Consider the following 24,904-nt stretch of genomic DNA (forward strand, 5'->3'; position numbering starts at 1 on the left):
AAAAAGTGTTAGAGTAGATGCCCTGCAAGCCAACGGTTGGCTAGGAAATTTATTGACTCAAGTGAAATAAACAATCTTTATTTTAATATAATTTAACTTTTTATGGTCTTGTTATACTTTATCTGTATACCCATGCAAACAGCATAGATAAAGTCCTTGATTATGCTTTAATACAAATGAATCGTAATTCGATGTTGAAACTCATTTGTAAACACTGCATATTCTAAATTCGTTCCTAGTCGATTCAGCCGCCTAAAACAGGGATAAAGGTCGCTTGAGCTCGAGACTAGCATCTGTGATGTTGTGTACTGCGTTTCTTGGTAAGGGCATGGAGATGTCCAAACATGCAGATGGGTAGTCATATGATGATTATGCCGAACAACCCTCCCTCGGACTTTCCAAGTGGTTATCATTCATCGAGAGGATAAGTCCGTGGTTATGATTGTACACCATTAGTCCTTACGACCCGGGACAACACTGAGGCTCTATATGCTAGGGCTGTGCTTTGACTCGTTTACCGGCTCCAGGAGAGTCATCAGGTGGCGAGGTTGGGTACAGTTGCGACACATATAGGAGCCAGTGCATTGTAGTCGGGGATTCACCGCTCACCTACGGGTGTGGATATCATGTGTGATCTGATGAAATAATAATGCATGGAATCTCTGGCCAGAGTATGAGATGTACGTTAGAGAAGGAGTTCTCAAAATAGTACACGCGATGCCACTGTTATAGTTATCACATAGTTATCGAATTAATATGCAACCCTCGATGAACCAATGGTTGCAGATTCGATCGGGATATATGAGATGAAGGGACCGTACTGTACGTTAATCATAATCGACTGGTTCTTGCAGGCACTATCAGTGATACCTAGGGGATCATGGGGCGATGCTACTAGACGCTCTTACCATGATCCGATGGGTGCAATCAGAAATGAGTTCTGACATTCTTGATCAAGGTGTTGATGAAAAGAATGAGGCTAACTAGGGTAAGCCCGAATAAAGGATTATGTCCCGAATCACAAAGAGTTGTGAACCCACGGCTAGCTGTATCCCTGAACCATTGAGGGTCACACAAGTACTGGATTGTTTGTTCCCGTTGAGAGAATAAATTCAAGGAGTTGAATTTATATTATGATATAGTAAATTCAAAGAGTTGAATTTATGATAATTAAATTTTGAGAAAATAAATTCAAGAAGTTGAATTTATGATATAGTAAATTCAAGAAGTTGAATTTATGAAATTTGGAGAGAATAAATTCAAGGAGTTGAATTTATAAAATTTGATAATTTAATTTATTAAACTCAAAAGTTGGGTTTATTAAATATTAAATTTTGGAGGTGATAAATTCAAGGAGTTGAATTTATAATTTAAATATTAAATTCAAATGTTGAATTTATAATTGATTTAATTTATTAAACTCAAAAGTTGAGTTTATTAAATATTAAATTAAATGTATTGGAATATGTTTAATGGGCTTGTAGGAGTACAAGTCCAACATATTAAATAATTAAAGTTATTAATGGACTTTGATTAATTAATTAAACTAGTTGGACTAGCCCAATTAATTAATCAAGCCCATTAATGTTAATTATGGAATTTAGGTTAAATGACTTGTTTTTAAGAAGAAAAAAAAAGGTTGACCTAGCCTCCACTACTATTCCACAAGTGTGATAATCGAGAATCACACAAAAATCTCTCCAAAAATTCTTTTGGCAATTTTTCAAAGAAAAGAATTTTGAGTTCTCTCTCAAAATTTTGATCTCAACGTAAAAACTTCTTTCAAATATTCTAGTGCTATTTGAAAGAGGAATAAATCGTCTGGTCGTGGACTTGATAGAAGAAGACTCGAAGAAAGTTCGTAGGGAATTCATCAAGAGCTATCTCCGCTAACCCCGGAATAGTTGGAGCCGTGTGAATCGTTCACCAAAGGTATAAAATTTCAACACCCTATGAATGTTTATGATAAAATCATACGAGCGCCCAAAGCAAAACATCTTGAATGTCAAGATCTAAAAATTTTTAAAACTTCCGCTGCGTTTGGGTGCGTAGAAAACCAGATCCAACAAAAAGAACCTGGAATGATATGTGATAGGATTCTTGATGTTTACTAGAGAAGAGCAGGGGAAATAGGGCAGTGGGCTTTCATAATTTTTTTGTAAAAAAGGCAGTGGGGGAAAAGAAGAAAAGCCAAATGCCAGGGCTTGGATCTTGGGTTAAAATAATTGGAGAGAGACAAGTACTATGTCATATATAATATGAGCGATGATGAGTATAAACTAATTTTTCAAAAACAAGTCAAATTTTATACATAATTTTTTTTAATGAAACTAAATTTTATCCTTTAAATTTATTAAAAACCCACATCTTCTATTCAAATTAGGGTACTTCTCTCCAAAAGAGTGAGATTCATCGATCGAAGAGAGTGAGAGTTGACTATTATCAATATCTCGAATAATGAAATTTAACATCCTTACATCATCACACTTTTCACTCTAATTTTACAATAATTAGAATTAAAAAATTATCATGCTATTATTATATTTTAATTTATCATCACATTCTTCATCATCTCATTCCATGAACCAAACAGGACTGATATGAATGTAGAGAGAATTAAGTTGGATGCAAGGTAAATATCTTGCTATATTTCATGTGTTGGGGGTTGGGGGTACCCAACATTAGTGATTATGGTATTCTTTTACTACTTTTCCCCCTAGAAAAACATGATTTTCTTCATTTTTTCATCTCCAATAAAATGATATAAAATTTAAACATTATATAATATGATACATCTACTTTATTTTCTCAAAAAATATATACGTGTGTGAATATGTAGATTCAAAAGAAAACACTCGAAATGTTTGTACTTTGTAGTGAGTGTGAAGTGAAACATTGAATAGTGGCGGTTGCTAAAGCTTCATTACCACGCGTGCGGTTGGCATGAGAACAGACACAGTCAGAGTGGCCAACAAGCTGCTGTTGTATTGGCCTTTGGATACCCTTTATTTCCAATCTAAAATGTCCCCAAAAAAGTGCTTTATGGGAAATGAAACACATTATTCGATTAAATCCCAAAAAAAAAAAAATAGATTTGTGGTTTTATTTAACTATTTAGCTTGCTTAGATTAGATTAGACTGATAAATTACAAATACTTATCTATGTAGTTTTCCTTTTTCCAGTTCTGCCCAAGTAACTCATATGTGTTACAGTCAGCAAAGAAAAACACCACAAGAATAACCGAAAACGGGCACCATAAAGGAAATGGTTAAACTTTTCGAATCTGAAGTTTCCAATACCAGTTATCTCGAATCGTTGTGTGTAAAAAAATGGCTGTCATTGTCAAATGGTTCTTGTGGAGTTCAGCCTCTGAATGTCAACTAGCTGGTAAAGATCCCCTCGGCGTTGCCTCTGAAATGGAAGGTATGTTCTGCAAAAGAAAAATCGAAATGGGTATAGAAACAAACTTGTCATCAAGTTGACAATCAGGAGCCGAAATTAATGAATCATTTAAATTCCAACTCTAAACCGGTTGTGTAACTTCTAAAATTTACTGAAAGTCATATGCAGCTAGATAGGGACTTTTTTAGGCTATTACTGAATTCAAATACGTGTTGCAACAGTAAACACCAATGAATTAAACTTGGACCGAGAGATGAACCAATTTGTATTTGAATCCCACTGATTTATAAAAAACCAAATAAGAAACAAGCAGGAAAAATTGGCAAAATGGATGAATTAACATCATTATGTTCAAATACCATATACTAATATTCAAGGAAGATGTACGGTTGGGATGCATAATGAGTAAGATTATCAAGGTTAAGATGAAGAAATAATATATATACGCAAGTGCATACATACTCACACATAAACGGAAATTAAGAAATAGCAATTTAAATCTACTGAGGTTTGAGTCCATGAGCATTCTTACCTTCTTTGCTCAATAATTGAGTAATCTATCTCCGATATGACGATTGCCTCGTCATGTTCTGTAGTTGCAAGCACTTCGCCAAACTGTCATATTCAACGCCTTTAATTTAATCGGTGTCCGCAGAAATTCCATAAAAGGAAATCATTTTCTTAAGGACTTCCAAGGGAAAATTTAACTCAGGTCCATTTTTCCACATTACATCAAATTACTAAAAGAACTTCGGCCAAAATTAAGCGCATACTCACAGGTCCAACGAGAGTAGAATGCCCCCAAGCCACATAATTTGAACCAGTATCTCTAGCAGGTGAACATGTTGCCACATAAAGCTGTCAGACCAACAGCAGCATCGGTAAAGTAGAAGATGCAATAATATACTGCATTTGTGGAAGGTCAATTCCATGATTAAGAAGGAAATGCCATGAAAGTTGTATCAGTAACTTGATGCAGCATTCACATAAAAAGTAGTAACTATATTTTTTGGTTATGGTTCAAGTTTAAATGTGGTCATTGATTCGGGACACTTAAGTAAACATATTCAGTGACAATACACAGGCTCCTATCACGGCATAAACAAAATTTACTCCCTATCATCTATTGACGTTGTCCTAAGCACAAAAGTTTGCTCTCCAGGATCCTACATCCAAGTACAAGATCTCGAGTATTCAAACAAACTGTTTCGTGCTTTCTTTTAAATTGAAAGGCTATACTACATTATGGAAAATAATGGACAATATCCATGAAGTAGTTAATTCTTCTAATCAGAAACTGATAAGCCATTTCCAAAAGTAAAAAAAAGGAGGAGAGAGTACCTGACAATCTGCTGCCCTGAAGATCAATAGGCAAACATGAATGTCAATAGAGTTTAAACCACTATTAATAGTGATATTCTAATATAAAATGGATAGACAAGAAATATTAAACAATAATGCATTACAATGTGAACAAAATGTCAATTTAAGGATGAAGAACTGACAAAAACCAGTGACCATGATAAGAATTGTTCAACAAGCAGACATACTCGTACCATCTCAAGCAGCAAGTATTGTTATTAGATCAAATCTTATTTTGTGTGATCAAAAAATATGCCAGAGATTCAAGTAAAATAATAAGAAATTTGTGATATATAGATATATGAGACCGTCTCACAAGAAATTTACTCAAACTAATTTAGGTAAAAAAAAATTATTTTCTACCTTAAGTAATTTTTCGTAAATATGTTGATAAACAATTTAATTAGACTATTGATTTCTAAAATATACTTGTAACAAATTTTAAGATAGGTTTTTTTTTTTAAATAATTATTTTTATTTATAATATTTATTTATTTAATTTCAAGAATTACAAAAAAAATGTAAATACTCGTAAATTTCAAAATTATTATGTGTCACATTGTAGATTTAAATTTCTAGAATAAATTTGTCTTTAATGAATAATAAATATCTGTAGTCTTATCTTTTAGGCTATATTTGGTAGTCATGATAAGGGAATGATTATTAAATAATCATCTCTTATCTCATGTTTAGTTCATTTTTAATTTAGCATGGAGGCCCTTGATTATGATTGAAAGCACTCAGTATTTATGTTATTTGTGTGATTAAAAAATATCCCTCCTCAAACGTGTGATAATGTATAATTCTTGAATAGTAAAAATTATAAATTAATATAATATTTAAATTTTTATTATATTTTTTTATAAATTAATTTCATATATTTTTATTATTTTCAATCATTTTAAAGAAAATAAATTGTAATGCAAATCTATCTTAAATTAAATTTTTATAAATTTCTAATCTTGTTAATTAATTTTTTTATGAAAATAAATATTTATTAAATTCTAATTTATTTTGTTTAATAATTACCGTAATATTTTCAAATATATTTCTAATAAATATATTTAAATTAATTTTAATAAATGTAAATTATAATTATAAATATTTAATTATCTATCAAATTATTTTAAGAATATTTATAATTATTTTAAAAAACAATAATATTGTAATTATTACTAAACTTTATTTAACATTAACATTCAAAATATTATTGCTATTTTAATTATTAAAGTAAATGCATATTTACAAATTTATTTCTAATAAATATATTTAAATTAATTTTAATAAATGTAAATTATAATTATAAATATTTAATTATCTATCCAATTATTTTAAGAATATATATTTAATTAACACTTGAGGCATTTTGGTCATTGCAATAAAATTTACAAAATTAATCCATCATTTTAAAATCATACCAAACACCATGTTATTTATCCCACCATATTATTAATCCATATATCTCATTTTTTAATCACTCTAATTATTAATAATTTACTTATCCTATCACACGTACCAAACGGACCCTTAATGTAAACTATTACTTTAATTACATATATAAATATATTAATATATTTTTATATAATCCTATTTTAAAATCAATACATCTAAATAAATCTTTACTACTTTATTAAGTTTGAGACACTTAGAGTAACTAAATTTGGTGTCATGGTCTGTTTTAGTAATTATATATATTAAAAAAATGTTAAAACTTTAATGCAAGTTATATGTGGTTTAGTTGATATAGTCATTGTTTTTTTGAGTTTAGGTTATAGGTTCAATTCTCACCGAGGTCATTTTTTTATTCTTTTATTTTTCATTTTATTTTTTAATTTATATATCAAAATTACAGTGTAGTCCTTCACTATTTCTTATAATTATATTTTGATCCTCATTTAAATGTAAATCAAATGAATTATAAAAAATATTATACAAGCACGCAACGCGTGCGTCGGTGCACTAGTATACAAGAAATAAGGAGGAATATTGTTATTTTTTTAAAAAAAAATTATTTAATGATATTTGAAATTGGAAAATTATTAAATATAGCATTAATTCACATTTATTTTCTTTTTAAGCATTAAGTTTTAGTGGAAACCTACTATATGTATAACAACTCTAATTTTATATATAGATGGTATTCGCCGAAAACAAACTTATAGGCTATAAGCTAGACACAAGCAACACCATTCTATTACCTTGCCCGCTGTAACAACTCCCAATGCAAGGGACCAGTAGTCATGTTAAAAGCCCCAGGATAACAAAGCAAGTGAGCACCTGATAACATAAGAAGATAATAGCGAGTTAGAAACATTAATGCCATGTTAAGAAGAATGACTGCTTTCTTTATATTGAGACCACGCAAGTAAAGAGTCTAAAGGAGTTAAAGTTACATGCTAATTTTACCCAATTCAATGGAGAAAGCAATATAAATTAGGTTCAGAATATGAGAAAAGAGAACTTGCAAAGGAAGATTATACCAGTGAATCGTTAAGAGAGAGAAAAACACAAAAAAGTGATAAATTTGAAGGTGCGAACAAAGAATTTGATACTAGAGAGAAATCTTGATTTTATTAATTTCAAATATGATAATTATCCATGTGCGATGCCTGCAGAGACTCCAAGGATTCAAGTTTTGTCTACGATTACGCGTATGTCAGGGTTATAGATGAAAACAAAGCTTTTCCTCCTCTCCAATAGCGACAAATTTAGTACCGGTTACGTACAAAATCAATGCTTAGGTTCATAAATAGGATGCAATATCACAGTCTCCATACAGTTGACGATCCCTTGGGATAAGAATTCAGATATTATAGACCCATAAAATCAACAGGAATAGATGCCAAATGCATCATATATGTAGGAAAGTGTGGCACGTTCGTTTTTAAAAATATAACCATGCTCATGAAAATACTCATCACTAACTTATCAAATTTAACAGTTGAAAATCGATTTTTAAAAATTAACAAAAGAAGAAAAATAAAAGCATTAACCAACAGGTCTGACAGATGAACAAGGAATTGAACCTCTGGCTGCATATATAGCTGCTAGCTCTTGGAATCGGATGTCATAACAAATGCCTATACCTATACGACCAACATCTACAAAAAAGGCACCAATTATATTCCAAGAGTAGTACTGAAAACCTCAATGACACAAATGCAAATACAATATTTTATAAAATTTCAAAATTAAGAGCCAGTCAACACTGAGAATTTGAAATATAGCAGCAGAAATTCCTCAACTTCAAAAACCTCAGAAGCATCATCATTTCATTCTTCAAAAAAAGACATATTTCTCAGTGAATTAGCATTTAGATATTACCATGCTATCCTTTCCTAAAAGAATACACGCACAAAACAACTAATTATCTATCGGAGAAAGCACATAAAACCTGTGTCCACAATGGTTGGGGTCTCCCCTGCTGTAAGAGTCTTTGATTCTTTAAAAGTCATTTGACCAGGAATATCAATGTCAAAAAGATGAATCTGTAAAAAACAACAAGAGGTTCCTCAAATTACCGGGGACCAAAAAATCAATTTCAAGAAGTTAAATAATCAGTTGACAGATCTTATTATATTGGCATGTCAAGTGAGTGCATTTGAAATCAAAATAACATAAACTATTTCTTTTAAAAAAAACTCAGACCTTCCTGTGTTTAGCCTTAAGCTTTCCATCCGTTCCAAAGACACAACAGGCATTATACAACCTATCACCACTTCTTTCAGGAATTGACCCACCAACAATGGTAATCTGCAGAGTCAGAGAAAGTTGAGACAACATTGTAGTCGAAGGAGATGCATTACCACCAGCATCAATATCCTCTGCATATACCGGAAAACTATCATTTGAATAAGGGCTATTCCATATTTCCTGCCATGACAAGGGAGAGATGTAAAAATAAAAAAATAAAAAGATAAAAGATGTAGCATTTTTGTTAGCAATTGAGCCATTCAGCTACTTAGTCGACAATCTAAAATTCGGAAAAGTTCCCAAGGATAAAAGTTAGTTTAGGTGTATAGAAGGTGGTCATTTAAATAGCACAGCTACCAAAATAATATTCATCATGTTGAAACTTCCTATACATGGGCGTTTTCAAATGTTGCAGTGAACTCAAATCACATAAATACACAGGAAATGGCAAATATAAGAGAAAAAGCAAATATTTAATCCAAGATGACAAATGCTATGTCTTCATAATTCCTACTCACAGGAAGAAGAATCAGTTGAGCACCCTTCCCTGCAGCCTCCTCAATTACTTCGCGAGCATGCGCAATGTTTAATTCCTTGTCAGCAGTCACTGATAACTGGCAAAGTGCGATTTTAAACTGCAGGAAAAATTAACAAAATGTATCAAAACCAACAGTTCTATAAACAGAATGAAGAGGCAGGCGCTATCGAAAATGAAAATGAAAAAATAAACCAAAAAAAAAAAGCCAAATTTGCGTGCGTTTATTGTTGGATCAATTATTTATATGGGCTTATATGTGAATAATTATGTGTTGTTGGTTGTCTATTAAGTTAAGCCCAAAATAAAGTGATCAATTAATTTTTCGGTTTATTGGGCTTTAATGTATCTAATGGGTTGTGGGCCTTTAATGTGTAGAGACATAAGTGTAATTTCTGTTTTTATGATGGGCTAAAACAGAAATATCAGAAGATATTGGTAAACATTATCTATAAATATGGGTCATGGTCCCCAGATATCGCGTTATCACTTTCACTATTCTCTCCCCCATTAAGAAAATAGTTCTGAAGAGAAACTAAAGGATTCTCTCAAGAAAAGAGTGCGTAGATCTGGAAGATCAAGACACGTTCTAAAGAATTCAGGATTATAGCTTCAGGTACGCTTCCGCTTAAGATTTCAGTCAAATTCTTGATGATTTATCATGATGGATTCTGCGGTTTATGGGTTTTCCCCAACAAGTGGTATCAGAGCCATTCATGTTTGAATCATTGAGATTTGTTTAAAGTTTTTGGATACTATTTGGATCCAGATCTGAAAAATAAAATTTTGTTTAAAATTTTTTTTGATATGGATTCAGATCTGGAAAATATATTGATATGTTTTCAGATCTGAAAATATTTTGATACGGTTTCAGATCTGAAAATTATTTTGGTTTAGATCTAAAATTTTTTTTTGATAAGGTTTCAGATCTGGAAAATATTTTGGTTGAAAACCAAACCTTTTAAAGTTTCAGTTTTGGTAAAAAGATTTGGTTGTAAAATTTTAAAGATTTGGTATAAGATTTCGATTTTCCTCCCGGTTTTTGTTCAACAAAATATTTTAGAGGAAAATCGAAAAATTCGGATTAATTTTTTTTTAAAAAAAAAAGTACGGATTCGGGTCGGGTCGTACGGACCCGGGTCAACCCGGACCGTACGGATCCGGGCCGACCCGACCAGTACGGAATTTCCAAATTTTTTTTTTTTCGGTACAGGTTTATTCGGTTGAGGTTAAATATTCATTAATTCAAATAATGATAAGGTTATATGTATTTTTAAAATTGATTAATTGAAATAAAATGTCGCCAAAGTGACATCTTTTATGGAAATTAATTTTATTTTGAAATACAAAAGGATTTTGGGTATATCTGATTTATATGAATATTGATCGGCCCAAAGGAAGGTTAATATTTAATATAATCACATATGCAATTGTGGTGATAAACATGTGATAGTTTTTCGGTTTTTTCATGTGAATAATAAATCGGCCCAAAGGAAGATTGTTATTTGACATGATAGTTACTTTCAGTGTTTGACTGCTGCGCCAGGATATCACTTACAAGTTAATCTTTTGTCCAAAGATGAAACATTAATGGAGTGCTCGATATTCTGTTTATGGGGGTTTACATTATTTGAATTTATTGATTATTTTATTTGGATATTTGGTTGAGCATGTATATTTGGTTTTTTGTTCTATGTTCAGATTTGACTCCTGCAAATATTCACTCCAACATAAATTCTATTCCTATGTTAAATGGCTATAATTTTAAATCATGGCAAGAGAATTTATTGATAGTTCTCGGAGTCATGGATTTGGACCTTGTGATAAGGGTTGACTCTCCTTCTGCCGTTACGGATAAGAGTACCTCTGATGAAAAGAGGGAGTTTGAAAGGTGGGACAGATCGAATCGCATGTGTATGATGATCATGAAGAGGGCCATTCCAGAAACATTCAGGGGCACAATGTCTAACGACATTGCTACGGCTAAGGCTTTCCTTCAAGACCTCGAAAAGAGGTTTGCTAAAAGTGAAAAGTCTGAAATTGGTACACTTTTGGCAAGCCTAGTTTCAATGAGGTACAGAGGTAAGGGCAATATCAGGGAGTACATTATGGAAATGTCTCATCTTGCTTCAAGGTTGAAAGCACTGAAGCTTGACCTCTATGAGGACTTGCTGGTGCATCTGGTTTTGATATCTCTTCCTCCTCAGTTTAACCAGCTCAAGGTGAGCTATAACTGTCAGAAAGAGACTTGGTCTCTGAATGAGCTCATCTCGCACTGTGTCCAGGAAGAGGAAAGGTTGAACCAAGACAAGACAGAAAGTGCTTATTATGCCTCTACCTCGAAGGATAAAGGAAAGAAACGAAAGTATAAGGAAGCTGCGGATACACAGCCTCCGAAGAAACAACAGAAGAATCCTAGTGATTCTCAAAGTTCTGGTTGTTTTTTCTGTGGCAGTGATGGGCATATGAAGAAGCAGTGCAGTAATTATCACGCTTGGCGTGCTAAGAAAGGTATGCTTCTGAATATGGTTTGTTCTGAGGTTAATTTAACTTCAGTGCCTAGACACACGTGGTGGATAGATTCTGGTGCAACAACTCATATCAGTGTGTCTATGCAGGGTTGCCTGGATTGCCGAAAACCAAGTGATGCTGAAAGATTCATCTATGTTGGTGACGGCAACAAAGTCGAAGTTGAGGCAATAGGAAAATTTAGATTATTGTTAAAGACTGGAATATATTTGGATCTTTATGAAACATTTGTTGTGCCGTCTTTTAGACGGAATTTGATTTTCATTTCTGCATTGGACAAATTTGGTTATTCTTGTTCTTTTGGAAATGGAATATTCAGTTTGTTTCTCGATTCAAAATTGGTTGGTTCTGGTTCTTTATCAGGATATGATAATCTCTATTCTTTGGATGTTATTGCTTCATTTAATGAATCCCTGCAAACAAGTAGAGGCACTAAAAGAAAATTAACCAGTGAGAATTCAGCTGCGTTATGGCACAAAAGATTGGGTCATATCTCTGAAAAGAGAATAAGGAGACTCGTGTCAGACGAAATTCTCGAACCTTTAGATTACACAGATTTTAATAATTGTGTTAATTGTATAAAGGGAAAACAAACCAACAAAAGGAGATTTGAAGCCAACAGGTGTTCAGGCGTCTTAGAACTTATACATACTGATATTTGTGGGTCATTTCCTTCGGCTTCTTGGAATGGTCAACAGTATTTTATAACGTTTACAGACGATTTTTCAAGATATGGCTTCATTTATCTCATTCATGAAAAGGCACAGTCATTGAATGTGTTCAAAAAACTATAAAGCTGAAGTTGAAAATCAACTTGGCTTAAAGATTAAAAGCGTTAGATCTGACCGTGGTGGTGAATACTATGGTAGATATGACGGTTCAGGTGAACAACGTCCAGGACCTTTTGCTAGATTCCTGGAGGAATGCGGTATCGTCCCACAGTACACTATGCCGGATTCGCTTACTATGAATGGTGTTGCTGAAAGACGAAACAGAACGCTTAAGGACATGGTGAGGAGTATGATCAGTCATTCTACCTTACCAGAATCACTCTGGGGAGAAGCACTAAAGACCGCAGCATATATCCTTAACAGGGTTCCAACTAAGGCAGCGACCAAAACCCCTTATGAACTTTGGACGGGTAAAAAGCCCAGTCTTAAGCATCTGCACGTTTGGGGATGTCCAGCTGAGGCAAGGCCTTACAAGCCTAATGAAAAGAAACTGGACTCAAGGACGGTTAGTTGTTATTTTATTGCATACTCTGAAAAATCCAGGGGGTACAAGTTTTATGATCCCATGAGTAAGTCGATTTTTGAGTCAGGAAATGCCAGGTTCTTTGAGGATGTTGAGTTTGCGGGGAGAGATAAAGTAAGGGATATTGTCTTTGAAGAGGAATATGTAAATATTCCCACAGGTGTCTTGGACATTGGTCAGGATCATATTCCTCACTTTGACCAAGACACAATACAGGAAGACAATATTAGAGATCCTCTCATTCCAAATAAACAAACTCAAGCACCTCCAGAACATATGCCATTAAGGAGATCCACTAGAGAGCGGAGAAATGCATTGCCAGATGATTACATTGTGTTTCTTCAAGAACATGAGGCAGACATTGGATTGATGGAGGATGATCCTATTAACTTCCGTCAAGCCATGGAAAGTTCTAAATCTCAAAAGTGGAATGATGCCATGAATGAGGAGATAAAGTCCATGAAGGACAATGACGTATGGGATCTTGTCCCATTGCCTAAAGGTACGAAGCCCATTGGTTGCAAATGGATATTTAAAACCAAGAGGGATTCGAAAGGCAATGTGGAAAGATACAAGGCTCGTCTTGTCGCTAAAGGCTTTACACAGAAAGAAGGACATTGATTATAAAGAGACTTTCTCTCCGGTTTCTTCGAAAGACTCTTTAAGGATTATAATGGCTTTGGTGGCGCATTTCGATCTCGAGCTTCATCAGATGGATGTAAAGACTGCGTTTCTAAATGGTGACATTGATGAAACGATTTATATGGTGCAGCCAGAAAATTTTGTGTCCAAAGATACAAATAATATGGTTTGCAAATTAAAGAAATCCATCTATGGGCTCAAGCAAGCATCTCGACAATGGTATTTCAAATTTCATCAAGTGATCATCTCGTTTGGTTTTGAGATGAATTTGGTCGATGATTGTGTGTACCATAAGTTCAGTGGGAGTAAGCATATTTTTCTGGTTTTATATGTTGATAACATTCTGCTCGCTAGCAACGATATAGAGTTGTTGCATGAAACCAAGAGATTTCTAGCTAAGAATTTTGAGATGAAGGATCTTGGTGATGCATCTTTTGTACTGGGTATTCAGATACATCGGGATCGTTCTCGGGGTATTCTTGGATTATCTCAGAAAGGCTATATCGAGAAAGTTCTCAAGCGATACGGGATGCAAGATTGTAAACCAACAGATACCCCTGTGGCTAAAGAAGACAAATTTAGTCTCAAACAATGCCCAAAGAATGATTTTTAGGAAAAGGAAATGCAGAAGGTTCCCTATGCATCTGCAGTGGGGAGTCTGATGTATGCTCAGGTTTGTACACGTCCAGATATTGCGTACGTGACAGGAATGTTGGGACGATATTTAAGTAATCCAGGAGTGGAACATTGGAAAGCAGTCAAAAGGGTTTTACGGTACCTACAGAGAACAAAAGATTACATGCTCATATATCGGAGGTTGGATCAGCTTGAGATCATTGGGTATACTGACTCCGATTTTGCTGGATGCCAAGATAGTATGAAATCTACGTCGGGCTACATCTATCTCCTTGCTGGAGGTGCCATTTCCTGGAAGAGTGCTAAACAGTCACTTATAACCTCTTCCACCATGGCAGCTGAGTTTGTAGCGTGTTATGAGGCATCCAATAATGGAATATGGCTGCAAAATTTTGTCACGGGACTGCGCATTGTTGATGGCATTGAAAGGCCACTAAGATTACATTGTGACAATAAATCAGCAGTTATGTATTCCAATAACAACAGGAGCTCGACGAAGTCAAAACACATTGACATCAAGTTTCTGGTTGTTAAAGAAAGAATTCAGAGTGGAAAGTTGTCTATTGAGCATATCGGTACAAACTCCATGGTTGCGGATCCGCTTACTAAGGGACTACCACCCAAACAGTTTCATGAGCATACTGCTAGTATGGGTGTTATGTCAATTGAGGAAATCCAGTTTTAGTGGGAGTTTATTTTAAATGCTTTTCAATTGTAGACATTTTCAGTTACAATTATGTAAATTTATTTTCTGCAGAAATAAATTTCAAGTTAAGTCACACTCTAATTATGATTTAAAGTTTGATCTCGATAAGGTTAAAGGGAGGACCAGTTGGAAATAGGCATGTTACTGTCACATTGCATGAAATTTCCATGCTACACATCCACTTCACGATCCATGTCATTCAGTTGTGTTGGCATATGTGACCATTGATGGGTCTAGTTACCTTGAGTGTAGCGAAGACTGCTTTGATCCTATGTTGATGTGATTGATGGACCGGATTGGTTATAGATATATTTCGGAATGACAACAATTTTGAGCTCATAAGGTTATTTTCACAAACATAATTATAAAGTTGCACATATAGCCCAAGTGGGAGATTGTTGGATCAATTATTTATATGGGCTTATATGTGAATAATTATGTGTTGTGGGTTGTTTAAGTTAAGCCCAAAATAAAGTGATCAATTAATGGTTCGGGTTATTGGGCTTTAATGTATCTAATGGGTTGTGGGTCCTTTAATGTGTAGAGACATAGTGTAATTTCTGTTTTTATGATGGGCTAAAACAGAAATATCAGAAGATATTGGTAAACATTATCTATAAATATGGGTCATGGTCCCCAGATCTCGCGTTATCACTTTCACTATTCTCTCCCCCATTAAGAAAATAGTTCTGAAGAGAAACTAAATGATTCTCTCAAAAAAATAGCGCGTAGATCTGGAAGATCAAGACACGTTCTAAAGAATTCAGGATTATGGCTTCAGGTACGCGTCCGCTTAAGATTTCAGTCAAATTCTTGATGATTTATCACGATGGATTCTGCGGTTTATGGGTTTTCCCCAACATTTATATCTTAGTACTAACTAAAAACTAAGTCTATCAAAACACAACTCTCTGGACTAAATTTTTCACAATTCATAAATAATTTGACATGTACCCAGAAACCCGATCCCGAGCAGTTAGCCAGAAAAGGTCAAACTTTTCAATCATGCTTATGATATGCAATTCATACGCATTTCCAATTTGTCTGCACGTAAAGAGAACATAGATAATACACACAAAAGATATATGAATGAGACAGTAACTTTACTTTGGTGATTGGAGGGATGGACAACGGAATGGCAGCAGGAATTCTAGCTTCCTCTGGCTTGAATGAAGACTCCATCCTCGCCATTGCTACCGATGAAATCGCGCCGCTGGAATTGATATCAATCGTCCTTCTGCAGATGGAAATGCTACGAATGTCGAGAATTGTGGAGGATAATAATGAGGAGTGGAGACGAATTTCGGAAGAGAAGCAAGAGCTGCGGGGAGAGGAAATCAAGGAATGGGTACGGTGAATTTGGTGTGAAGGTGGGGAGAGCATTTTAATGGCGGCAGCGGCATCCATTTTCAGCAACTGAAGATCTGTAAAGATTCACATATTTATAAATTCTTTCTTTAGACGGGAAAAGTCGAATTAATGATATGGGTTTTAATACGTAATAGCAAATAATACGTACTTCTGCTTGTGTAAATATAATAATGACACGATGTATTTTTTGGCATGTGACAGTTCACAGTCTTTTTGTTTATAAGGATATTCGACAATATAAGACGGTCGATTAATTAATTTTTGGGAAAAGATCAGGCTTATGGTTACCGTTTGGACAAAAAAAATGCTCGGATTTAATGTATTTTTTTATTTTAAATCTAATTAGATATTATAATTTTATTTGTTATTAAAAAAAACAAAAATTTGTGTGAGACGGTCTTACGGATCGTATTTTGTGAGACATATATCTTATTCGGGTCATCCATGAAAAGATATTATTTTTTATGTTAAGAGTATTATTTTTTATTGTGAATATCGGTAGGGTTGACTCATCTCACATATAAAGATTCGTGAGACCGTCTCATAAGATACCTACTCTTAAAATAAAGGTAATCTAACTTAATTTTTCTAATATAATAAAATATGGTTCTTATTTAAATAATAATAATAGTATAATTCATCATACACGTCATTAATAAATTAATTAAAATTGGGGGCGGTAATTACGATTTTGAAATATAGTGTTAAAATATTATCATAAAGTGCTCACTTCTTCATAATATAATAATTTATATTTCATATCATATTGGTGTGTTTATAGGTAGGTTTTTTTTCAAATATAATAATTTATATTTCATATCATATTGGTGTGTTTATAGGTAGGTTTTTTTTCAAATAATTTAAAAATATAAAAATTTTGATAAATTTTTTAAAAATATGTTGTATCATTTCATCTTTTTATGTTCTTGAATGTATGAGAGATTTTGTCAAGATTATAAGTTAAATCTAGACTCAATCTTTGGTTAACTTAAACATGAAAGATTATCAAAATCTACATATATCATTTACAAAAAATTAATCCAGGCAACACGAACTAACAATCAACCTATCCTCGATGCAAGAAATCCAGCACACCCCCTTATGTACGTAAATAACTAACTGGAGTATGAAATTTACAATACATTAGTAGATGACTCATATGACAGTCCGTCATATAACAACGAGTTAAGCTCTGATAACATATTAATATTAAGACTTTGATCTAATTTTATTCCAAAAGTTAGCTCAAATAAAGATTCATAATATCGATCCCAGAAATCACATGTTTTTATGGGCATAATTCAGTGGAAAAAGTCCCATACGCCGACGCAGTCAGACTAACAACCCCACGGAAGGAAATGCTGCTCCAATCTATTTTTCCCGGCACTCCTCATCACCGTTGGATCACATCAAATCCAACTATCATAACACGCTTATAATGTTTTAAAGTATTCTGTTTAATATTTATTTAACTAGTTTCGAATATCACTAATTTTGTAAATTTTTCTCAATCTCTAAAAGTTTTGTGTTTTTCCCGATTAATTTCATAGTTTATTAAATTCTAAAATTCAATACATAATAAATCTAGAATATGGTACATTATAAAAAATTATCTAACTATGCGTCGTACTATTGTTCAATACTTCAACTCCATTCTCCTCGTTTAACTCATTTTTCGTGTTATCCAAAACAAATTCATTTTCATTATTGTTACTCGAGACAACGTCAATCTAAGGTTTATCATACATGCGTCCAATTTTAACATATGTGTTTTTTAATGTTCTTCTGACATAATAGGAATATGTGTCTAATCTTTTTATTAATAAAATTTATTAGAAACCAAATATAATAGTATTCACTTTCTTCTGTATAGACACAAAAAAATTAACTAAATTTTGCATAATAAAAATGTGAAAGTGGTGTAGTGGTCCTGTCGTATCAGATTCTCGCTCTCCACTGGAATATTCAATACCCAGCAACTTTCCGCCTCGCTCGTGGCAACAACTCGATAAAGACTACTACAACGTAGTTTGTACATACTACATAGTAAGGATTAGGGATTTCAATTAATATCTGATTCATCAAATTACCTGAAAGGGATTTTTCTTTGGTTTTCAATTAGTTCTGATTGAAGAAATCAACAAAATATTCTGAACCCATATCTTGTATGCATGTAATTTTGTATATTGGTCTGGGTCAGCTGAAAATGCTGTTGGAAGTGACCGGATTGCGTAAGAATTATTGCGACTGTGTGTTTTTGTAGATAGTTATCGACTATATTCATTAATTTGATGATAAATGCCTACGCTGAGACGCAGAAAAGGTTCTGCAGGGGATAATAAACCTCAGAATTCTAAACCGGGATTGAATGAAGACAAGGAGAGAAAGGGGGGTGATTCGGAACAAAGATCGAATTTTGATGTGAATTTGAATTCCAATTTGAACTGCGGTTCGAATAATTCTTCGGCGGAGAAATCGAGGAGGAGATGGAGCTGTGTGGACAGTTGCTGCTGGTTCATTGGGTGCATATGTTCGATGTGGTGGTTCTTGTTATTCTTGTACAATGCAATGCCAGCTTCGTTTCCGCAGTATGTAACGGAAGCGATCACAGGGCCATTGCCGGATCCTCCGGGTGTGAAGTTGGCCAAGGATGGATTGAGAGCTAAACATCCGGTGATTTTCGTCCCTGGGATTGTTACCGGGGGGCTGGAGTTGTGGGAAGGCCACGCCTGTGCCGAGGGGTTGTTCAGAAAGAGGCTCTGGGGTGGTACATTTGGTGAAGTCTACAAAAGGTATAAAGTTTCGTTGCCTTATTCATGCTGCATGTAAGTTTGTGTGCTTATGGGTGTGAGTTCTGACATGGAGATTTATAAGATTTTGAAATTTATTTGTATTACTTAGTAAGTCTGTCTGTGCGTGTCAGAAAGGTCAGTCAATTACGAATTATTTGATTCATTATGGACCGGAGATAATGGCTTACTATTTCTTATAAACTGGTGGGAAATTTAAAAGTGGGATGTTTGGATTTTCTCTTGGTGGACATGGCATGCGTGGTGTTTCTTTTTTTTTTTTTTGCATATTTGCAATGATTTATTGAGCGGTAAATACTCTACTAGGTATTAAAGGTGGAAGTCTAATTGTGACTTTTGATGGCGGGTAAGGTGTTTGCGGAGTCTGATGAAAGTTTCTAAACTGATAGTAGTGTTAGACAATGTTTCGCAGATGCTGAATGCAGCTTTGATTTTCCTGCTCTACTCTGTGATCAAATACTTGCTGATTTGGCACAAGTTTTTGTCTTTTTTTTTTTTTGAGGACCTTCGCTTTGATATCTTAAGTGATGCTGTGGAATATTCAGTGTTTCGTCTGGTAAGAAATATCGAATATATGCATGAATACCAGACACTAAAGTGGATTAAAAATATTCAATTGAGCTCAATTGGTATCAGGTTTCAATGATCCATGTACTTAGCCTGGAGGTCATGAGATCGAAACTTGGGGAAGCCCTGCCAGGGGGGAGGAGTCCTGTGAGTAAGTGCAAGCTGGACCGGGTCCAGAGACTGTGATTGCAGGGCCCATAAGTGGCAGGCCCAGGGCCTTACAACAATGATACTATTTCTTTGGACAATTTGTATGCTCAAAATTATTGTATTAGAAATGTTCACTTCTCACAGTAATACACATAATCATGTTCCCTTGATTTTACGATACTTGCTTTGTTTTTTGAAGAGGCAATGGTAAGTCTATCATATATATTGACATGTGTTTTAGATTTTCCTTGGTAAATTAAGCCACGTTAACGGTTATATTTTATGTTTTTCACTTTATACTTCCACCATCTATGCAGACCTTTGTGCTGGGTTGAACACATGTCATTGGATAATGAAACCGGATTGGACCCCCCTGGTATAAAAATCAGGCCCGTTTCTGGCCTTGTGGCAGCTGATTACTTTGCACCGGGTTATTTCGTTTGGGCTGTTTTGATTGCTAACTTGGCTCGAATTGGGTATGAAGACAAAAACATGTATATGGCTGCCTATGATTGGAGGATCTCATTCCAAAACACTGAGGTTTGCTACTTTCTTTGCCCAAGGTGCTTATAAATTTTTGAACTGTCTAGTATAGTTAAAAATTGAATTTCGAGAAAAAGGGTGTACCTCATGCATGAAATCCTGCCATTTTTTTGTCTTGAAGGCATTTGAGCCGTGTAATCTCACAATTGCAAGCAGAGAAAATGCTTCTACAACTTGAATCAACTATCCACGTATCATTTGAGCAGCTATTACTTTTTGCCTGTGCTATCTTTCTTTAGATGCAAGAAATTTGTTATGAATTGTGAATCTTGTGACATTCATATACACGAGTGTTACGCGGTATTTTTATGGCACAACATATTTCACGATTTTTCGCCCCTCTCGATGATGCTTTCGTGAATCAGATATTTTTTTGGGCTAAATCACCAGGTTCGAGACCAAACTCTGAGCAGAATTAAAAGTAACATAGAGCTCATGGTAGCTACTAGTGGTGGCAAAAAGGTGGTGGTTGTACCACATTCAATGGGGGTTCTATATTTCTTGCATTTCATGAAATGGGTGGAGGCACCGGCGCCGATGGGTGGTGGTGGTGGACCAAATTGGTGTGCTGAGCATATAAAGGCTGTAATGAACATCGGAGGGCCTTTCCTGGGTGTTCCTAAAGCAGTTACAGGATTGTTCTCTGCAGAAGCTAAGGATATTGCGATTGCAAGGTTTGATGTTGAACATAATTGAGTGATTGGATATAGTCCATATTTGTAACTTTATTCATCTCTCTCGCTCAAATAGCTTTTCTTTCCTTAAAAAAATAATTATTGTTACCAGGATGCCTCTCCTTTTTAGTCTTATATAATTTATCATCTAAAAGAGCATCAGTATGCTCAAACCAAGGACGAAAGTGCACCAAGCTCTAATTTGCAATATTTCATCATACTGTCCAAAATTGTCAGGTGTCATCAGTATTTTATGCAGTTCATGCCAATAAAGGAGCAGATTGTGGCTTCCTAGCTAGATTTTATTTGAGTTCAGATATTGTCTCTCTTTTCTTTTTGGAGTTTTATGGAAAAAAAGATACTAATATTTTATGGTCTTTAAATTTGCCGCTAGAAGAGCTTATCAGATGGGAGGGAGGGAGGGAGGGAGAGTGAGTGAGATTTAATCAACTGTATTCCATGTGATTGCTCTCCAGCTAATTTGGAATAGGATTTGTGTGTATTTAGATTTCGATGTTTATCTTTTCTTTTGCTTATGCAGGGCTATAGCACCAGGTGTTTTGGACATGGATGTATTTGGATTCCAAACGTTACAGCATGTGATGCGAATGACTCGTACTTGGGACTCAACTATGTCGATGATACCAAAAGGCGGAGACACTATCTGGGGTGGTTTTGATTGGTCTCCAGAAGAAGGTCATGACTGTAGTTTGAAGAAAAAGAATGACAACGGCCAAACAACAGCTAACAACAGAACTGAGGATTTAGCCAATTCTTTTCACGCCAAGTATGGAAGAATAATATCATTTGGAAAGGATGTGTCTAATTTACATTCATCAGAAATTGAGCGAGTTGATTTTAGGGTAATGTTTCAACTACCATTTATTGACCAGTCTGAGAATTCAGAATATATTTGTATTGATTTATGTAGCAATTTCCCCCCTCACATTTTTCTATGCGAAATCATGTGTAAAAGGCAATTTTACCAATCATTTTCTTCAAACCATCCATACCTGATCCTATTTTCTCCTCGTATTCTAGATGATTTGTTGCTTATATGTCTATATCTTTGTCAAATGGTCTTCCTCGATTACTCCTGTGTTAGAGTTTTAATACCTAATCGTGATCTGCATTTTCTGATAGACTTTTGCTTTAATCTTTCAGTGTCCGTTTCTCTGTTTAATAATGCCAGCATTCATCATATATACTCATCAGTGACTTGTTATTATGAATAAAGATTCAATATTTAGGGCTGATGTGTTCCTAAATGTCACCCACCCTGCAGATGCTGACCTTATACCTTAATAATTCAATGGTGAATTTCCATTATCTGAGTTGTTTTCTTTCTTCTTAATTCATTTTTAAGTTGTCTGATCTCTAGGATGCTATGAAGGGGAAGAATCTGGCTAACACTACCTGCCGTGACGTGTGGACAGAATACCATGATATGGGCATTGGTGGTGTCAAAGCTATAGCTGACTATAAAGTCTACACTGCAGATTCGATCTTGGATATGCTTCAATTTGTTGCACCTAAGATGATGAAGCGTGGCAGTGCTCATTTTTCCTATGGAGTAGCTGATGATCTAGATGACAAAAGATATGATCATTACAAGTACTGGTCAAATCCTTTAGAAACAAAGTAAGCCTCTGACTCGACATATAATTGTATCTGTGTTGTTATTCCTTCCTTCACCCCCCACTGCCACTCCTGCCTACCAGCCTCTCCCAAGAATCATATAAATCCTGGTGAATGGACATTTTTCATTTGCCATATATATGTGACTCCATATGACTCCATTTCTTCAGGAAGGGTGATGTGTGTTCCCTTTCTTAACTATCAATGATTCTCAAGGACAAGTTCAATGCCCCGAGGAAATATGAAAATTTAATAATTACCCACCATATTTAGTAAAGCAGTAGTCTTGTTCCAATTTTGTGTCGCCTACAAAGATTGGTTTGATTAAATCCACAGTTCTGGTCTTTACTGTCTCATTCTCTGATGCAGATTACCAAATGCCCCAAACATGGAAATCTTTTCAATGTATGGAGTAGGGATCCCTACAGAAAGAGCATATGTGTACAAGCTCAGTCCTGCTGCTGAGTGTTATATTCCTTTTCAAATTGACACCGCAGCAGAGGGTGGAGACAAAGGCCCTTGTCTGAAAGGAGGGGTATATTCAGTCAATGGAGATGAAACAGTCCCAATTCTTAGTGCTGGCTTCATGTGTGCTAAAGGTTGGCGAGGAAAGACTAGATTCAATCCCTCTGGCATCCGTACATTTGTAAGGGAGTACAATCATGCCCCTCCCTCAACTCTTTTAGAGGGCAGAGGAACACAAAGTGGTGCTCATGTCGACATAATGGGAAACTTTGCCTTAATTGAAGATATCATAAAGGTAGCAGCAGGTGCCACAGGAGAAGATATAGGAGGAGATCAAGTACATTCTGATATTTTCAAATGGTCAGAAAGGATTAAGCTAAAGCTTTAAGAGTGTACTTTTTTAAGGTGTGTTGTTTCTTCTCTTTATCATTTTTATCCCATTGCTATTTTTTAAGCTTTTACCCACCTTAATTGTGGTTCAATTTGGCTTTCAAATGATTCTCTTGGCTCCATGGCATGATGGATTCCTCGTAGGAGGTAAAAACGACAGTATTGACTTGTCTACATGCTGCAGCTACCCCTGTAGACTGCAAGTTTATATCTGTTGTAGGGCAACAACTTTGTTTTCCTATCTAATTAAGTGGTAAAACATCGAAAATATGATATTTAAATTGCATTGTTAGCACATCTGTAACTTTTGATGTGACAGTAAGTATTCAGTCCTAGAAAAGATTTTACATAAATTTGTGCTCACTTACATGATCGTCACACGGTGAGCATCCCTTTCCAATCCAGTTCTCAACCCTGAGTTTCACACATTTATTGGCTTCAGTATCATTTCATAGTAGATGCTTCATTTTCTTCTTTAAAAGACAGATGTTTGAATCAACATTTACTTCTGTTCACGCAGAATCTTGGGCGCAACTTGGAATGAAAAGTTCGTTCTCTTTTCCAGGCTCGGTCACGTTCACTCCTACCATGGCAGCCAATACTACGACAAAATAGCCCCCTATACAATATTACAAAACAAGAAAGTGCTTAAAATGGCCCCAAGGATTCTGCGCTGACGGCCATTGTACAAGTATAGCTATAACTGGAAGCATGGATATTGGCATCAAAGTTTTGCACTTCTTTCATTCTTGTATGTGCTCGCTCGCCTTTTACATCATCAGAAATTTTGTGCATTTTTTAATGTTCCGATATAAATTTTATTTATATTTTTCTTTCTATTCGTATACTTTTATCACCGGTTATTATGTCCTTTATGCTAGCAGAAGGGTATTGCTACCCTTGATTCATGTCTCTTTTATTAAAAGGCTAATTAGAATATATTTGTATAATGCTTGTACATTACATAGTTAGAAAATGACATCCCTCGACTAATTTTTAAAATATATGTTTTTTTAAAATTTATAAATGTTTTCTTTCTGTCATTTCAAATTTATGACTTTTCTATATTTGTTTAATTCCATTTAATGCGATAAAGATAAGTGTTAATTGAACGAGCCTGAAATATAATCTTAAATTAATTTCTCTTGGGTGGCATGTGATGCATGCATTTAACTAAAAAAAGTATCTACATTAAAACTTTTTTATATATATAATTTACATATTATATTAAAATTAAAATGGTAGAGTTTATTATATATATACACGTATATGTCAACAAGTAATGTGTGCATGCATATTAAAATTTTTTATGTTAAATAATGTGTATGTGAAAGAGTACAGTAAAATAGAAAAGTTTAAAAATATTTTTGAACTATTTGTGTCGATATTTTAAGAGGTTATGTAAATGTGAAGATAAAAATATATTTTTATAATTTAATATCATTTCCTATTTATATTTAGTAAAACATAGAATTATTTATTAGATAATCATAAGAAACATAAGTAGAATTCTAGATGGAAATAGCAGCAATGTTA

General features: G+C 34.4%; 2 protein-coding genes across 4 annotated transcripts; one reads left to right on the forward strand and one right to left on the reverse strand.

The window, feature by feature from the left end:
* Positions 1 to 2,980: 2,980 nt before the first annotated feature.
* Positions 2,981 to 16,231, reverse strand: LOC142546049 (omega-amidase, chloroplastic-like). Of its 3 annotated transcripts, XM_075653538.1 has the most exons (11): positions 15,868 to 16,231; positions 8,977 to 9,093; positions 8,600 to 8,638; positions 8,414 to 8,518; positions 8,160 to 8,253; positions 7,792 to 7,866; positions 6,964 to 7,042; positions 4,745 to 4,760; positions 4,181 to 4,261; positions 3,936 to 4,018; positions 2,981 to 3,431 (listed from the first exon to the last, which is right to left on the reverse strand). In XM_075653538.1, the coding sequence occupies exons 1-11, from the start codon at positions 16,165 to 16,167 to the stop codon at positions 3,344 to 3,346; spliced, it is 1,077 nt and encodes a 358-aa protein (XP_075509653.1). In that variant the 5' UTR covers positions 16,168 to 16,231; the 3' UTR covers positions 2,981 to 3,343. The 3 variants fall into 3 exon arrangements, with proteins under 3 accessions (XP_075509653.1, XP_075509654.1, XP_075509652.1); XM_075653539.1 differs by lacking the exon at positions 8,600 to 8,638 and having other exon boundaries at positions 2,983 to 3,431; XM_075653537.1 differs by having other exon boundaries at positions 3,001 to 3,431; positions 8,414 to 8,638.
* Positions 16,232 to 18,116: 1,885 nt separating this feature from the next.
* On the forward strand, positions 18,117 to 24,342 carry LOC142546048 (phospholipid:diacylglycerol acyltransferase 1-like). Its single transcript, XM_075653536.1, has 7 exons — positions 18,117 to 18,923; positions 19,976 to 20,198; positions 20,592 to 20,875; positions 21,417 to 21,738; positions 22,257 to 22,516; positions 22,883 to 23,383; positions 23,889 to 24,342. The coding sequence occupies exons 1-6, from the start codon at positions 18,430 to 18,432 to the stop codon at positions 23,364 to 23,366; spliced, it is 2,067 nt and encodes a 688-aa protein (XP_075509651.1). The 5' UTR covers positions 18,117 to 18,429; the 3' UTR covers positions 23,367 to 23,383; positions 23,889 to 24,342.
* The last annotated feature ends 562 nt before the right edge of the window (positions 24,343 to 24,904 follow it).

Source organism: Primulina tabacum, chromosome 5 (assembly GCF_025594145.1).
Source record: "Primulina tabacum isolate GXHZ01 chromosome 5, ASM2559414v2, whole genome shotgun sequence".
Classification (NCBI taxonomy): Eukaryota; Viridiplantae; Streptophyta; class Magnoliopsida; order Lamiales; family Gesneriaceae; genus Primulina; species Primulina tabacum.

Excerpts from the sequence above, each read along its gene's own strand:
- LOC142546049 (XM_075653537.1), bottom strand. The coding sequence starts at position 16,167 with ATGGATGCCGCTGCCGCCATTAAAATGCTCTCCCCACCTTCACACCAA. Across the intron at positions 8,254-8,413 it reads TTAAGGCTAAACACAGGAAG|ATTCATCTTTTTGACATTGA; the intron begins GTCTGAGTTTTT and ends TGTTTTTTACAG. Across the intron at positions 7,043-7,791 it reads AGCTATATATGCAGCCAGAG|GTGCTCACTTGCTTTGTTAT; the intron begins GTTCAATTCCTT and ends TTATGTTATCAG.
- LOC142546048 (XM_075653536.1), top strand. The coding sequence starts at position 18,430 with ATGCCTACGCTGAGACGCAGAAAAGGTTCTGCAGGGGATAATAAACCT. Across the intron at positions 18,924-19,975 it reads TTTGGTGAAGTCTACAAAAG|ACCTTTGTGCTGGGTTGAAC; the intron begins GTATAAAGTTTC and ends CCATCTATGCAG. Across the intron at positions 22,517-22,882 it reads TCAAATCCTTTAGAAACAAA|ATTACCAAATGCCCCAAACA; the intron begins GTAAGCCTCTGA and ends TCTCTGATGCAG.